Source organism: Passer montanus, unplaced genomic scaffold, assembly GCF_014805655.1.
Source record: "Passer montanus isolate IOZ18808 unplaced genomic scaffold, ASM1480565v1 scaffold6, whole genome shotgun sequence".
In the NCBI taxonomy this organism is placed as follows: Eukaryota; Metazoa; Chordata; class Aves; order Passeriformes; family Passeridae; genus Passer; species Passer montanus.
Genome location: NW_024371037.1, coordinates 7183384 through 7199111, shown reverse-complemented (window position 1 = coordinate 7199111; position 15728 = coordinate 7183384). Strand labels below are relative to the sequence as shown.

Genomic DNA, 15728 nt, shown 5'->3' with positions numbered 1-15728 from the left:
GAATGTTTCAGTCAGCTTGATCAAAGAAAAAAATACTTATTGACCTGCTCACATATGCAAGCATGTTTATGCTCCTCATCAGTATTTTCTCAAGCATGCTTCCCCATCCTCCTCGATCCTTCCCTTTCTTCTCTGGTCTTCCTCTAGATAATAAACCAACCCTCAATTATTTTTCCCCATTTGTCCCAGTTTTACTATATATGTATTCATATTTGGTGGTTTTGATAGTTACCTAGGTAGTCTTGACCTTACAAAAGTTTATGGATACTGTTACCTAGGCACTGATGACATTAAGATTTCCCCTCCCCAAAAGATGCCACTATTGCCCTCCTTACTGTGAATTTTGGTTAGCCATCAACTCATGTAACTTACCCTTAACTAACTGTGAAACACAGCCAACCTTCACAGTTCTATTTCTAACTTCTGACAGCTTCTCACTCTGCTATTCATTATGTCCCACAAGAAAATGTCTTGTGCCACATTCAATTAGCTGAACCTCAAGCCTGGGCTCTGTCATCTCCCTACACACCTTACCCTTGGCTGCTTAGCTTTCACTTAATTAATGATAAAACTTACTTAAGGATTTAGCTTTTTCCTGCAATTTAGTTCCATGGACATGTTTACATTTTTTCAGATGCATTTTAAAATAAGCAAATGACATTTGATAAAAGCATAACCTAATAGCACACCCTTTTATTGCAGTCAGAATATTTTGATGATCTGATGGTAAACACCACTATTACCTTTCTTATCCCAGCATATTTAAATACACCATAGTTTCTGTCATCTGCCAGGGCCATACCTGTCATCACAAGACCTCTAAAGGTCTCAGCTGTCCGTGAAGAGTGAACTTATAACAGTGGAATCCAAAAGCATCATTTGGCTCACAGAAAGTACCTGTTCTTTCTCCAGTGGTTAGTAGGTCCCCACAAAAGAGAAAAAAGAGGACTGGTACAAAATACTTCCCCCAGCTAACCTGCAACCACTGACTAATCCTGCGTTCAGATTTACTAAGACTGATGGTACATGTGCATTTAGTAAACTTCTAAACTCTTGTTGGCCAGTCCTTGAACTCTCATCAATACATTTGAATCCACAACACCATTGCCAAGGATTTTGACAGGCCTGAATCTAATCACTGATAGAACTTTGGGGATGGAGTCTTTTCAAACTTGGCTCATGCTGGATTCATTTGCTGCCAGCAACAGTTCTTCCTGTTGGCCAAGTGAGCAGTTCCCATCTTTGGTCTCCATGGTCTGATCTGGTTCTACAGACCTTGGTCATGGGATGTCTCTCTTCCAAACTGAGGAATTTTAGACTCTTCCCCCCTCAAATGTATTCCTTATTGTTCCCTAAACATAGAAGACATCTCACCTCATCTTTGAGGTGTTCTCTGGAGAAGGTTGTTGTCCTTAAGAGAAGGAAATTTTGGTATTTGAAGGTGTGTGGTGAGGAAAAAAACCCCAAACAGAACCTAAGGAGTTTTTAAGAAGGAATTTTCTTTTGGCCATAATTAGAAGCATCAAGCAAAGAGAGGATTTGTAGAGTGACTTAAGTAATTATGTTCTCAGTTTTGTTCTCTATTAAGAATATTTTTGCCATTTTTTGGACGTCTGTCAAGACTTTTCATACAACTGTCTATCATAACCCCAAATACCAAATAGTGAGTGGCAAGAGCAACCTCAGATCTCATCATATTCCTTTAAGATATAGAATTCTTTTCTATACATGTGTCACTTATGTCTTTATATATATTAATTTTTTTATACTTCAGTTACCACAGTTGATAGGCAGCTCTGAAGTTTTAGTAGTAAACTAAGTCTATGTTTTCTGATAATAGTTTGTTCAAATATCAGAAGTTTATTTTTCTAACAACAGAGGATCTGAGATCCTAAAAGTCTTTACAATGTAATGACTGCCACAAATGCTTTTAGAATTAAGAAGCAATATTGTTTAATTATTCCTTTCCTTACTTGGGAAACTTGGGCATTTTGTCTCCATGTACTAGAAACCAACATATCTGCCTCTCTTTATTTTTCTTATCAATGAAGTAGCAACATGTGGTACTGTCAAAAGAAGGAGGAGTGGTGAATTTATTTTGTGGATACCTTGAATACTGACAAACAGCTGCTATTTTTCAAATGGGCTATGGCATATCAGCATACCTTTGTTGTCATTTGTGTGCTTTTATCCCCAGTTGAATAATAGATTTCAAATATATTTATATTTTAAAGCTATGAAAATAATAGCAGTCATAATATGCAAATTCATTTCCATAATCTAACTAGCTTCTTACTCCATCTAAAATTGAAACTTATATTGTAAATGTGTTACAATTGCTATAAGGAAAAAAAAAGGGAATAAAATTATAAACATGCATTTAAGAACAAAAAATTCCCATGCTTCATTTTCCAGCAGTGAATTATTCCTACCATTCAATATGTGTTATTTGAAAACTCCTCTGTGTAGCGTCATCAACAATGTTTACCGGAGCATGATGATTATGATAAATTGTTCCAGGGAGTTCATGCCTATTGTAGTTGTAGGTCAGCACTTGCTGTAAGAAGAATGCCACCAAATTCACAAATAAAAGAGCAAAAAAAATTATAAATGTGACATCAGCATAGGAAAAAACTGTTTGATAAGATCTGTGAATATGCCAGCTTGCTTTTGGCTGGAATTGACCTAGCAGATATCAGCTTAATGGCTTGTTCCAGGGAGATTTATTTATTTATTTATTTATTTACTACCATTAAATGGGCTATTATTAAAGCCTGCTGCAAACGTAGGAATGGGTTCTACTCTGCATGATCAACTGTTTAAGTCTATGCATGCCTTTAATACATAGCTTAACCATGCACTGGAGTTTTGCATTTTGGATTGATGTTTTTGAAAGTATACATTTTGGTTTTGTTTGTCCAAATTTCCTATCAGGATGTACATTATCCTTAAAAGAAGCAGCAGAAAAAGAGCCCTTTAATCATCGACACCACTGAAAACAGTGCCTTATTCTGCAGTTACTGACTGAGAGAATTTTCTTCACTGGCACAGAAAATGCCTCTTTACACTCTGTAATGACAGCTACACCAGCACAGTAAGAACAGGAGGAGAAGGGGACATGTGAAAGTGTAGGCACAGCTCACTGCTTGGCTGACATGAAGGACAGTGGGTGCCTTATGTGTCTCAAAGTGGAGGGCCAAATTCCATGCCTGGGTAGGCTGCAGAGGAGCTGGGAGAAGCTCTGCACACCACCACTGTCCCCAGCAGTAAGGCAGACCTGCTTCTACCTGGCCTTCTATAGAAAGTTCAGCAAAAGTTAATGTCACCTCCCAGGAGGTCACATTACCTTGTGTTTGGAGACTGGAAGGGAATTGGATGCTAAATAATTCACTCCTGCCCACTCTTCATTTATCATTTCAGGATTTAGCCTTATCTGTCTCTGTGGGAAACTACTGTGTTGCTAACAGGTAACCAGGCAGTGAGATGATATAATAGTGTGGTCAAAGCTGTGCTTTCTGCTTCCAGCTTTACATTTAATAATCCAAGCAGAAATTAATGGGAATGTTAAACAGGAGTATGAAATATTATTTTCATTTCTTCCTTCCATTTCTTTGTTCCATAGCAGGATGGAAGATAACCAAATATCCCTAGAGGCATATCCATTTGTCTAGAACATAGGAAGAGATTTGCAACTGAAGTAAGAACATTTTTACAACATGGCCATGGCTCCCACAGAGATGAAAATATAGTCAGAAACTCAGCCAGTGGTGCATCTTTCTTCACAGAGAGGTTTTGTGTATAAAAGACAGAATCAACCTTCAATAAATATGTTGGAAACACTTGTTCATAAGAGGTGTTGAGTAGCAGCAGTGGGCGTCAAGCAGTAGTGTTGAGTGCTACATAACAAAGGGGTAAATTGTGATCAAACAGCCAAAAACAAGTATGAAGGAAATGTAGACAAATTTGACTCAGTGCTCATGCATGGATGCATATGTGTGTACATAAACATATATTAAAAATGTTCAAAATTTGCCCTTCAATCCATCATTGCTTATTTCCCACACTCGATAATCGCTCTGCTCCAAGACATAGTGGGGTTAGAAGGTCATTCTTCAGCAGACTTAATAAAGAGCAGCTGTTTTGGCACTTAAAGTATCAGCTAGGAGAGACTGGTTTTGCCAGAAAAGACAGAGTTTGTAGGGGGATGTGGAGTTTATTTCACAATCACCTGGTAAAGCTGGGAGAAAACAATATATAAGATTTCTAACCCATAAAACTTTGCTTTGCTTTGCTTTGCCAGAAGACATGGTGTTGAAGCCTTTTCCATGTCTAGGCCAGACAGATAGCTGTCTAAAAAAACAAGTTTAAACCCTGCTTTTTTTAGTGCATCTAACAGTTCAGCTTTTTTCAACTGGTTCTTACAGGGAAGTAAAAAAATTAAACCAGATTATGTGAATTGACTTTGTCTTTCACACAACCCTTCCAAGAGTCTGATGGTACCAGGCTCCTGTCAAAGTGTCAAGTTTTGATCTTTTTCTGAGAGGAAATTATACACATGTACTGCCCTTTTGCTTAGCTTTGAAAACCAAATTGGGTTACATCTTCTCTTTCAGGAAAGGGATGAGAAAGGGCTTCAAAGTCATAATTTTTCTTGTATTTTTGTGTTCTTGGAGGCAGATTAATTGGGAAAGTAATGCCTCAGACCAATTAAAAAATGGAAGTAACAGTAGATAGAGGTCAAAAATGGAATTCATTTAAAATATGAAAATAAAGTATTTACTTGTTAATAGGTTTTGAATAACCTTGAAGCTCTAACATGCCGAACAAAATTGAGGTGGACAAAAATAGTAGGTTTACTTTCATTTTGTATCTTGATATTACCAAAACAAAAGTTTGAGATCCTGTGCCAACACTTCTCCACATATTTAATTCAATATTAAACGCCCATGTCAATAAGCAAGTGCTCTGAAAAAATACAATATTTCAACTTGACAGATCTGACACGTTTTATTTCAGCACAACTCCTAATGAATTTGGGGTTTGGTTTTGTATTGTGTATCTGAATGATATTCCTAATGATGGTAGGGACAGACACTGCCAGGACAACACATTTTAACACACCTTTTTAATACTTTGAATGTACATGTGGGTTTGTCCAGGGAAGAGAGAAGAGGAAGAGAAGAGGAAGGGAGGAAGAGAAGAGAAGAGAAGAGAAGAGACCCAAAAATGGATTTGACCAATATCAAAGATATTATTGAAAATTGAAACAAGAATAGACGATAAATGCTACAAGAAATTGACATTATTGTGAAAAAGCACCTATAAAGCACTCAGAGCTAGAAAAAAAATTAAAAGCTGAAGGAAGCATGGAATGACTCATTCTGGAAATTAACAAGGTTGTCACAAAACAAAGAAAACTACAATGTCAATGTGAGAAAAAGATCATTTAGCCTAACAAAAAATGCTGAAATTGATAAAAAGAACAGATTTGAAGAAAATATTTAACATCAGGTGGGAAAAGAAAGTTGAACATTAAAGAAATTTGAAAACAAAAGGAAAGGCCTTTCAAAAGAAGAAAAGTTTTAAACTAAACAGGGAACAGTTTCTCATCAAGATTTGCTAATCATAAAAGTACAAGTAGAAACATTGTGTACAAAAAAAAGCTTTATGAAAATCCCCAACATATCTACTATACAGTACAGTGAGGAAAATAAGTCATATTTTCATTGCTAAGTCATCAATAAGAATAGTAAGTTTTAAAGAAACAAATCTGTAATGTTAGCTACAAGTCCATTTCATATCTGCTTGCTCCAGTGACATGTTCTGGGTTATTTACTTCATAGAGGAGAGAGAGGAAGCAGTAATACAAATCATGTTTTGAGCTAGTTATTTTCTTTACACATTTATCTACAAATTAATTTCTGTGAATTTGGCTTGTAACAGTACAAGCGAAAACATCATGAACTGACAGCTGAAGGCAAAGATGAAGCATCACCCTACCACAGCCAAGTGCTTCCTGTTCCACAGAGAGCTCTCTCCCCAGCCTTTCCTCAGCTCAAGAACCAGAGGGAACTGTAGTACTTGGCCTCTGTCCTGTGTATTTTCCAAACCACCGACACCTATTCAAAGCAGCTGTAAAGTATAATCATAACAGCATATTACAATTTAATTCTTATTTTGACCAGCTATGCACACACAATGAAAGGCCAGAGATGAACCTTCTAATCTATCCTAATTATCTCCATATTATAGGCTACAAAAATGCAGCTGAATTGCTTAGGGTAGGCATCTTTGGCCATGTTTTAAGGAGACTATATTTTGATGTAAAGGTTTGAAGTTATGGAGATTCTAACACATTCACTAGTAATCTGTCTTAAATGTTTATCATTCACCTCATAAAATATTATAGTGTATTACCTACTGAAAGTTAACTGTCAGCATAACAACTATGTCAGTCCAGATTCTCCCTGTGTAGTAATTTACTGTGGAAAACTAGGAAACAGTAGTGCCCTCTGTGAATGCTGTGAATGACTTACCCTTCATTGTGGATGTGTTCATGATGGGTAACTTAACCATGGCATAAATAAAAGGGAATTCTTAAAGAAACCTCGTAAGAAAGAAATACACTGACCTATCTAAAGCTTTTCCAGCATGTACCTGAGCAGCTAATCATGTTAGCAGCTGTTAAGAGGAGGTCCTTTAGTCTTGTTAGGCAGTCACAAGCCAGGGAGCAGCTGGCCACAGCTGAGCACCTGGTGATTAAAAAGTCATCAAAAATTTGTTCTAACATGGATAGAGGAGGAACCTAGAAGTTGCTGCAAGCTCATGCATACTTAGAAGCAACACAATTGAGTTACATCTACTTATCATCTTGAGAGAAAAGCCAAGCAGAGGAATAGTCTGAGAGTCAGGCATTACTGCAGGCTCTGGCTTTATACTGTACATTACAATGATCTATTGTATATTACAATATATTGTACATTGCAATAATACCTCTGCATACCGCTATGCAATATTGTATTATTCTTACTCCTACTGAAAAAATAAGCCAGTTGCAAAATGGTGTTGGAGCTGGAGTTTATCTCAAATATATTATTTGTATTAGTATCTTGTCTTCCAAATGTGTATCAGTGTGTTTTTGCATGCTTGTCTATGCATGGATCTGGAAATCACTATAGCTTTTTCCTGGCATTTAGGTTCATTCAATAAAATGAAAATCAGCTGATTAAAATCTTTAACATTTTCCCTTAGGACAATCCTAAAATAGTTTTCTATTGGTGAAGCTCAGCACATGAAGCTTGTTTCTTCCCATGATGCCAGAAGTCCATTTAGCACGTACTGTCACTCAAGTTTTCTCCTAATGAACCAACCCCTATTGTATTTACATTGTAGTACCCTGAAAGATGCTGACCTTGCATGAGAAGACACATCTGCAGTCTGCTTTCTAAATACAATTGTCTGCTTGAGCATCTTGGCACTTTCTCCTCTAACTTTTATTCACTCTGAAATTTCTACTTTGTTTAATGTCAAGATAGCTCATAACAAAAAAGCTAGGTAGAGCAGGTGGAAATTGAAATCAGAAATACACAGGATGGGTTTTTTTGTCTTCTTGGAAGGACAAGCTGACAGATGCAGCCCCTGTGCCTGAGGACTGAGAGGCTCAGTAGAGGAGGGTACCTATAAAGCACCAAGTGTTTTTAGACTTAAGTTGCCCACCATTAAAAGTCGCATCACATCCGTGCAGAATAGACCATTTCACTCGGATGCAAACAGTATCACAAACACAGAGACCATTCACACGCCTCCTGGGCTGCACTTCGGCGAGCCTGGGACGAAGCCGAGGACCGTGTGTACCATCTAACGCTCCCAAAATCTCTTGTGTTTGCCAGGGGTGTTTCCAGCCCCCACTTATCTTTTCCCATGAGAGCTCAGCTCGGCGCGGGCAGGCCGTGGGAAGGCAGGCACAACTCAGAGGGCAGGGTGCCCCCCCCGCCGGGTCGGGGTGCGTGCAGGGCAAGGGGGGCTCAGCTGGGGCCCCGCACCAGGCCCACGCGTGCTGCTCTGCATCCCCCGCCCGGCGGCCCGCGCTTCCCAATACGCGGGACCTGGTGTCTGCCTTCATGTTTCACTTCTGGTTTGGGTGGGTTTTGCTTTCTTTTTTTCTGGTCTTGTTTTGACTTCCCGCAAAAAAAACGGTGCCAGTGCCTGCGCCCTGACCCACTTCTCCGCCGGATAATGATATTCCGCGGCTCCAGCCCCTTCCCCCGCTGCCACTCCAGTTCCCAGGGAACACGCAAACCCTCCGGTTCCCGGGGCAGGGAGCAGCCTGCAAACGGCACCTCCTTAGAGGCGGCTCCGCTCCCAGCGCCGCCGGTGCCCGCGCCCGTTCCCACGGCCGCCCCTCGCCGTGCCCGGGGCCACCGCTGCCATCGGGGCCCGTCCTCGGCCGCTCCGAGTGCTCCAGGCTGCACTGACCGGCCGCGCACCTCGCTGACCTCGGAGACATCAAGAAGCCCAGAGACACCCTCCCCCCCATCTCCGCCTCTTATAAAGATCTTGTTAAAGAAATAAACTTTTCTTCCCACGGCAAGGGGAGGCTGGCGGTGTCGGGGGGGGCTGCTCCTCAGCCAACGCCGGAGCTGCTTCCCAGTCTTCGACCCCGGGGCCACGCTCTGCCCGCGGCGGTGTGAACCCCTCTCGGTCCCCAGGCACCCATTCCCTCCCTCCTGCTTTTCAGGAGGCGAGGGAGGGTTCTGTTCCTCCCGCCCGCGGGTGCGCGCCACCGCACTCGCTCCGCACAACACCCCCGCACACGCACCCCAGCCCCGCACCCCCCATCCACACCCACAAGCGCGCACACACACACAGACACATATACACACACTAATACACACACTCACTCTCGCACACACACTTTCACATATACACACACTCACTCACTCACACACACATACATACACGCACTCTCACACACACTCTCACAGGCGCGCACACGTGCGCGCCCGCCCAGCGGAGCGCGGTCTCCGCCCCCCGCGCACACACATACACGGCGTGCGCACACACACACAGACACAGACACACACGACACACAAACAGTCGCGACAGACACATCAAGCGGACACCGCGCACACGCACCCGCCCGGGCACACCGCGCATCCCGCGCTCCCCCGCAGCCGCCCGCGGCCCCGCCATGCGCTGAGCGGAGCCGCGGCCCCGCAGCTCCAGCGGCAGCAGCCCGCGGAGGCCGGCGGCGGGCAGGAGGCTGAGACAGCCGGACAGGCAGGCAGGCAGTGGGAAGGAGCCGAGGGACGATTTGGACATGCTCATTCTCGGGCGCTTGGTTGCCTGCATCCAGCTCATCTGTATCCTCAGAGTGGGTGAGTGATCTCTGCATGATTTCATCTTCGGGCTTCGGAACAACTTTTCTCCCCGGGCTCCGGTGGGCTCCGGTTTTGGTCTCTCTGATCCCTTTTACTTACATATGCAGGCGCAGTCCGTGCCTGTTCCACGCGGCGAAAACACGCTGTCAACACCACGGGTGGGAGCGTTTCTCCTACCCCGTGTACTCAGCCGCCGCGCTCCGAGGATGCGCGGTACCCACGCCACCGCGGGCGCTGGCGGGCTGCTCCGAGCGGGGCTCGCCAGCCCGCGCTGCCTCTGCTCCCCCAGCGTGCCCGCCGAGCCCTCCCCGGGGCCGGCCCCGCGGGGGACACCGGGTGTGCGCCGGTGACAGGGGGAGAGAGGGAATCCATGCCCAGCAATGCTGATATCGATCATCTCTGGGGACGTGCGATGTGAGATGTTACTTTAAGGTCTCGCATGAACTGTTCCGAAGAGAAGGGGATGGTGCAAAATTTCCCTTTAAAAAGGGCTCGTTCTCCCTGAACCGGTAACCTCAGTGGTTGCCCTGAACCATGCAAAATACGAGTCGTTCATTCACGTGGGACCCCGCAAACAGAATATGGATTCATATATAGATGTTAGTAGGACTGCTTACATAACCAAATTCATTTTCGGCTCATGCAGACCTGTGCAACTGGAGCGCATCCTAAAAATCATGCAGTTCCCTGTTACATGATAAGATGGTTATTATAACCAGCGTGAGTCACTTAATGCTGCTAGAGTGCTTCAAATAAACACCAGCAGCTTTTGTGGTCGGGTTTTTATCCTGTTGGAGGACCGTTTTGAATTTGTACGTTCTAATTAAATAGAACACTAGAAAATACCAGTTGGCTGCTTAGATTTAAGTATGAGGAACTTGGGAGCTTTACCTCCTTGTGTATAAAACCAGTCTTACAATAGGTCTGCGGTGACAAAGTAGTCACTAACCTACATTTGTCACCCAATAGGCGGAGCTGCTTCTGAAACCATGCAGCTCTATAAACAAAGATCGGGGTTAGGTTTCACTCTCAGTGGAAGCAGTTTTGTACCAAGTTCTGCTAGTTTGGGAAAACTACTTTTTTATTTTATGGGAAAAATGCTTTTTCCTCTTTTCAGAAAATACTGTGGAATGGTTGAACTATAAACGTGATGAATGTAACTGATATCAGTTAAAATGTATCATATTCGTAAGGGCATTAATAACATTTTAATGTCACTTTTCAACTAACCTATTCCTAAAAATAGGGTTCTTGCTCCAATTCTCTTACTTCAAATAATTGTCTTATACTATGGCAAAGAATGGCCTGTTATAAAAATTTTAATAAGTTTTAATAATGTCTTTCTTACATTGACAACATATTTCTTAAAATCAGATGTACTCCCAAGTCTGTTTAAAGGAAAAAAAATTAGCAGTTACTTTTACATGTGTGTGGAGGTATATGAAAATGTTTGAGAACAGATCAAGTGTACAATAATATCATCATAATGTAATACAACTCAATTAAATTTTGGAAAGAACTTCCCTATTCAGGTGATCCTATCACACTGAAAGCAATGCAAGACATAAACATAATTTCATACCCTTTTTTGTTTGTTTTAAATAATTTCATCTAGAATCTTATTAGAAATAAGCTGGTTTTATGTAATATATAATATAATGTTTGGGTACTTGTCATGCATATGTATGTTATATTCATGAATTTACAAGATCTGACAGGATGGGAAGAGATTTTCTATTCATACATAAGATTTAAGTGCAGCTACTTTTTGTTTCTTTAGACGGATACACTATTGGTTTCAAACCTGACCTGGAGAGGACCCCCTTTCTAGATGTGATGGATTGATTTGGTCTCAGTGGTGCAGCCTTCTGAAGACTCATGAGCTAGACTTGTCAGTGTGCTCAGCATTATGATTGTTTCCAAGAATGAATAGCCTGTATAGGCTATTAGATTGAATCAATAAGATTTCATTTGAATATGTTCCTGTTTGATTACCTCTCTGTAACATATATGGGATGATACAATAACATTAGTTCATAGAAACAAATACTTAGAATCCTGATATCATTTTCTTCTGTGTTTTTTTGTTTGTTTTTTCATAAAATATAAAATAAATTATTGCATACCACCAAGGAATGGTTCCAAGGGTTTGGTGAGAGTGAAGAACTGGATGGGACTGTCTGGCTCTTACCATGAAATATTTCTGGTGCAGAAGAAACCAGACCCAGGGCTCTGTGAATGGATTGGTGCTGGAGAGCAAGGCAATCTGCCTTGGCATGGTGGAGTCTATGTTTATTAGTGTGAGGCTAGGCAACGTGTAGATCCCAGCCTCATTTGCTTGCAGTTTCAAAAAACATTGTTTAGTCCTTAACTGGTCTGGGACAGAGATTTATCAGTGGCCCTTCCCAGGAAATCTGATTGGGAGATTTGCTATTGACATTGGGAGATTCAACAGGGAAATCTGTCTCATATGTGTCCAAAAAGACAAGGCAGCCAAGTCAGCCTCACCCAGGAATAAACTGTTAGAGCAGATGGAGGCAGAAAGTTCTTCTGGGAATGACAAGACAGTGACAGTTCATTCTTTGCCTTACTGAAGAAATGCTTAGGAGCTTAATTCTAATATCCTTGCTGAGTTATGAACAGCACCTTCCTTCACGGTGTTACTGAAGCCAAGGAACTTGATTGCATCAAGTACTGATGTAATTATTTATGGAGCAGGGTATTATCTGAGTACTCTCAGTGAGTGCTGTTCAGTGAAGTCCAATGAAACCTGTGGAGTGAGATGCTATTCAGCCACAAATAAGAGCTCATAAGAAATCCTATGCCATTGTTTGTGAACATTCCTGTGAGGTTAGAGATTTCCTATTAAGTTCTTTCTTTTACTGAGATTAAAAGAAGAAAACCCCCAACCCTACATGGACAATTCACTTAGGTTTTTACAGTTTTATTTTTAATGAGAAATTTAGGAATCTGTACTCTTCAGCCTGCATGTATCTCAGACTGAAGATACTCTTTGAAAATCTGCCCTGGCTTGCTGATGTGTTCCATATAACCTGAAAGTCAATGAGGTGTGCCCTTTTTGTGCCATTTGTTGCTTTGTTCCTATGGAAATAATATCTGGAGCCTCTTCAATAAGTAGACTATTTATGAATCTGTGTAGGCAAGAAAATGTTCATAGAAAAAGGAACATATTTTAACAAATTAGACTGTAACTGTGGTTAAATTTGAGTCAAAGATGTGTAAATATTTAGGCAAGAGTTAAAAATATTGCATGTTTTCATTAGCAAGATGTAGGGGTAGTTTCCCCAAAAAAAAGTAAAAACTGTCTCTAGAATTAGCTAGTCTGTATCTTACTGCTGTCACTGCCCAGCCTGAACCAGGGTTTTGCCTTTCAAAATGCAGCTCATTAATCTATGAATTGCTTAATTAGTTGTGTCTCAGTTTAATTTCTCACTATCTAGAAAAGGTCTCTTGCTTTTAGTTTGTTTCTGGCATCCCTGTGCCATGACTTTATTTGCACAAAGATGGTAATAATTCCCTAAATATTCTTATTTTTCTTACACAACTGACATCAGGACACTATTTCCAAGCTGTCAGGCAGCATGCAACTCACTATCAACATGAAAACAACTTCTCTGCACTGTTAACTGGAGGACAACTACTAAAAATTATGTGAATCTAAAGCACAGCATTCCTTTGGCTTGCTAAATCCTATCAGACTTTGTTTCATTCTCATGTCCACATGTTTAGACTCAGTAAGCCCTTGGACTATTAAAGGACTGTGGGATCAGATCCTTCTTGTTTGCACTGATCTCTTATTTTGGCAATATTTTTGTAGGCCAGTTATTTGGCACATTTAAAACTGAATTACATTACAGTAATATTAATGTATACTACTTCTAATGCTTTAGCACATTTTATGCTTAAGACTATATGTTCCTGTGGATGATGATACATAGCTCCTATGGAGACATTTAATCCTGCCATAACTAAAACATAAGAGCTAAAACGAAAACCAAGAATTTTAGAACCTATTTATTTTCTACTTTAACCACATATATTGCAGCCATATATATGTTATTCATTTTTGTACCATAGAGATTTATATGTATCAAAATATAAATATACAGTATGGATTTATTTTAGATTAAAATACTGGTAGGTATGAAAAGTGACAAAATTAATGGCATTTTAAAATTAATGTCAGTTTAGCCAAATATTTACTTAGCACACTAATCATCTGTAAGACATATCTAAAATAATTATGTAGTTTTCAACATGGAATTAATACAATTTATAAGGAGAGTCTTCTTAATTGCATTTGGACTTACTTAGTCTCTGATATTACCCTTCTATCTGAATTCCTGGAGAGAAACTAAATAATATGTATAAAACTAAGATGATAATTTGAAAATATTATCATTATAATCTGTATTGTAGATTAGGATGTTAATTTATGAAAATAGGTACTTGCCCATTTCTTAAGGAAGGCTATTCCCTAAATATTCAGTGCTCATCATTTAAGTGACCACTTCCCACTATGAGATCTCTAATTAGGAATTTAAGGGTGAACAGATTCTGCTCTTTCCCTGACGATTTCAATTCCTCTTCAAATGTGCTGTGCTTCTCAGTATTCCCCGTAGGGCCTGGAAGTCTGTGGCAGTTCCGGAGCCCCCAGCTCCCATTTAACAGCTCAGTTCTCACAGCTTCTTGCACCATTTATGTGGCTTTCCTGTACAAGACATCCTTTGGCTATTCAATAAGCTTCTTTTCCCATAAAGACAAAAGTTACCTTTTTGAATACATGTCAAGCCTTCTGTATTAGAAAGATGAATCTACAGGAAGAAAAGGACTTACAGTATTAAATAAACAAGATCCACTAAATGAAAGATAGCAAATATTTCAAAGAGGCTGGGACTATAAATGAAACTTGGCTCCTGCAGGTTGTTGAGGAACTGTTGGCGGCAGAGTACTTTTGTAGGAAGGTATGGTGCAGGTTGCTTGTTGAATACAAATTACTGATGTTGGTCCATTCAGTCTTGAGGCTGAACTGGAAATAACTGGAAATTTTAGATACAAGGTGAGGGTTTATTTGCATCACTGGCTGGTAATTATGGTGCTATCTGATAGAGGTGAAATAATAGACTTTTTAAGTAAAGCAGACTGGGTGTGAGAGTGTCAGATTATTCTAGACGAGGCATGTCTCTCAAAATCTCCTATTGCCTTCTACATCTTTGCCATACTTGACTTTGGTTTTCTTTCATCCATTGGAAGTAGCCATATTTCGCCCTACAAATCAGTATTTTTCATTACTGTTTGAAGACCCCAGGAGCTGTTGTTTGAGTTAGTTAATTTCAGAAATCATTATTGTGGTGAAAATCACAAGGATGGTGAAAGTACTATCCTACCTCTGCTGAGGAACACTCAGCAATGGAACTAGGATGCCTGTGGAACTTAGGTGTCTAAACCCAAAAATTTAATCCAAAAGTTTCCTGACTCAGCTCATACCTTGATGGCTTCCAGGAAGTTTTCAGGCAGCTATAGTGGCTCTCCCCATGTGCCTTACCTAACCTTATGGTGTGCATCTCAGTGCCTCTTTCACTCCAAAGTCTCATTGGATCCACATGCAAATGTCCTTTCAGGTGACTTTCCTGAACCTTAAGTCAGTAAGGCTTCCCTAAATATCTGCTGACAGAATCAGGTGTCTTGATCTGGCTGCTGCTACTTTTCTTCAGGATGAAGGACAAGGTGGTGGCTATGCCACCTTCTCATGTTGTAGCCCAGCCACTGAAGCCTTTTACCCAGACAGTCTAGAGAGAAGGTCTGATCTGAGATAAAGGGATTTGAACCATGTCTGCTGTCTCCAAACATTAGGTTTTGTCAAATGAGAAGACTTTCATATTTCTTGTGTAATATGAGGTAATTTAGCTTATTCTTCTAAATTAAAAAAAAAAATTGTGAGGATTCTGGGCAAAATCTTGAAAGAGGGTTGCTAAGCAGTTGGAAACCATATCTATTTCAGGAGATTTTGGAGTCGGAAATGGATCCTGGAAAAGTTTGCAAGAAAATTTTCTAGCACATAAGTTTGCCTTTTTCTCACTGTTCCTTAAGCATCCACTTCAGGCTTCTGAAGCAAGGATTCTGAATTAGTACAATGCTACAGCAAGATAGATAGGAAATATGAGTTCTTATGCCTCCTTCTACTCAGAATTTCATTACCTACTTGCTGGATACAATGCAGAAATCACTACCCCTGGTACTGGCTGTACTCTAAAAAAGGTCAGATTTTGCTCATTTAATAGTTCCAGATACTTATTTAAAGAAGGGAACTCTAGGCTGCACTTTTGA

General features: G+C 40.6%; 1 protein-coding gene across 7 annotated transcripts in view; it reads left to right on the top strand.

The window, feature by feature from the left end:
* The first annotated feature begins 8907 nt into the window (after positions 1–8907).
* Positions 8908–15728, top strand: part of PTPRZ1 (protein tyrosine phosphatase receptor type Z1) — a 132201-nt gene continuing 125380 nt past the window's right edge. For 5 of the 7 annotated variants that reach the window (XM_039726779.1, XM_039726780.1, XM_039726777.1 and 2 more), the window contains exon 1: positions 8908–9377. In XM_039726779.1, the coding sequence (XP_039582713.1) occupies positions 9320–9377 (58 nt within the window). In that variant the 5' untranslated portion in view covers positions 8908–9319. The remainder of the gene's footprint in view (positions 9378–15728) is intronic. The other 2 variants (XM_039726782.1, XM_039726781.1) reach the window with 1 other exon arrangement.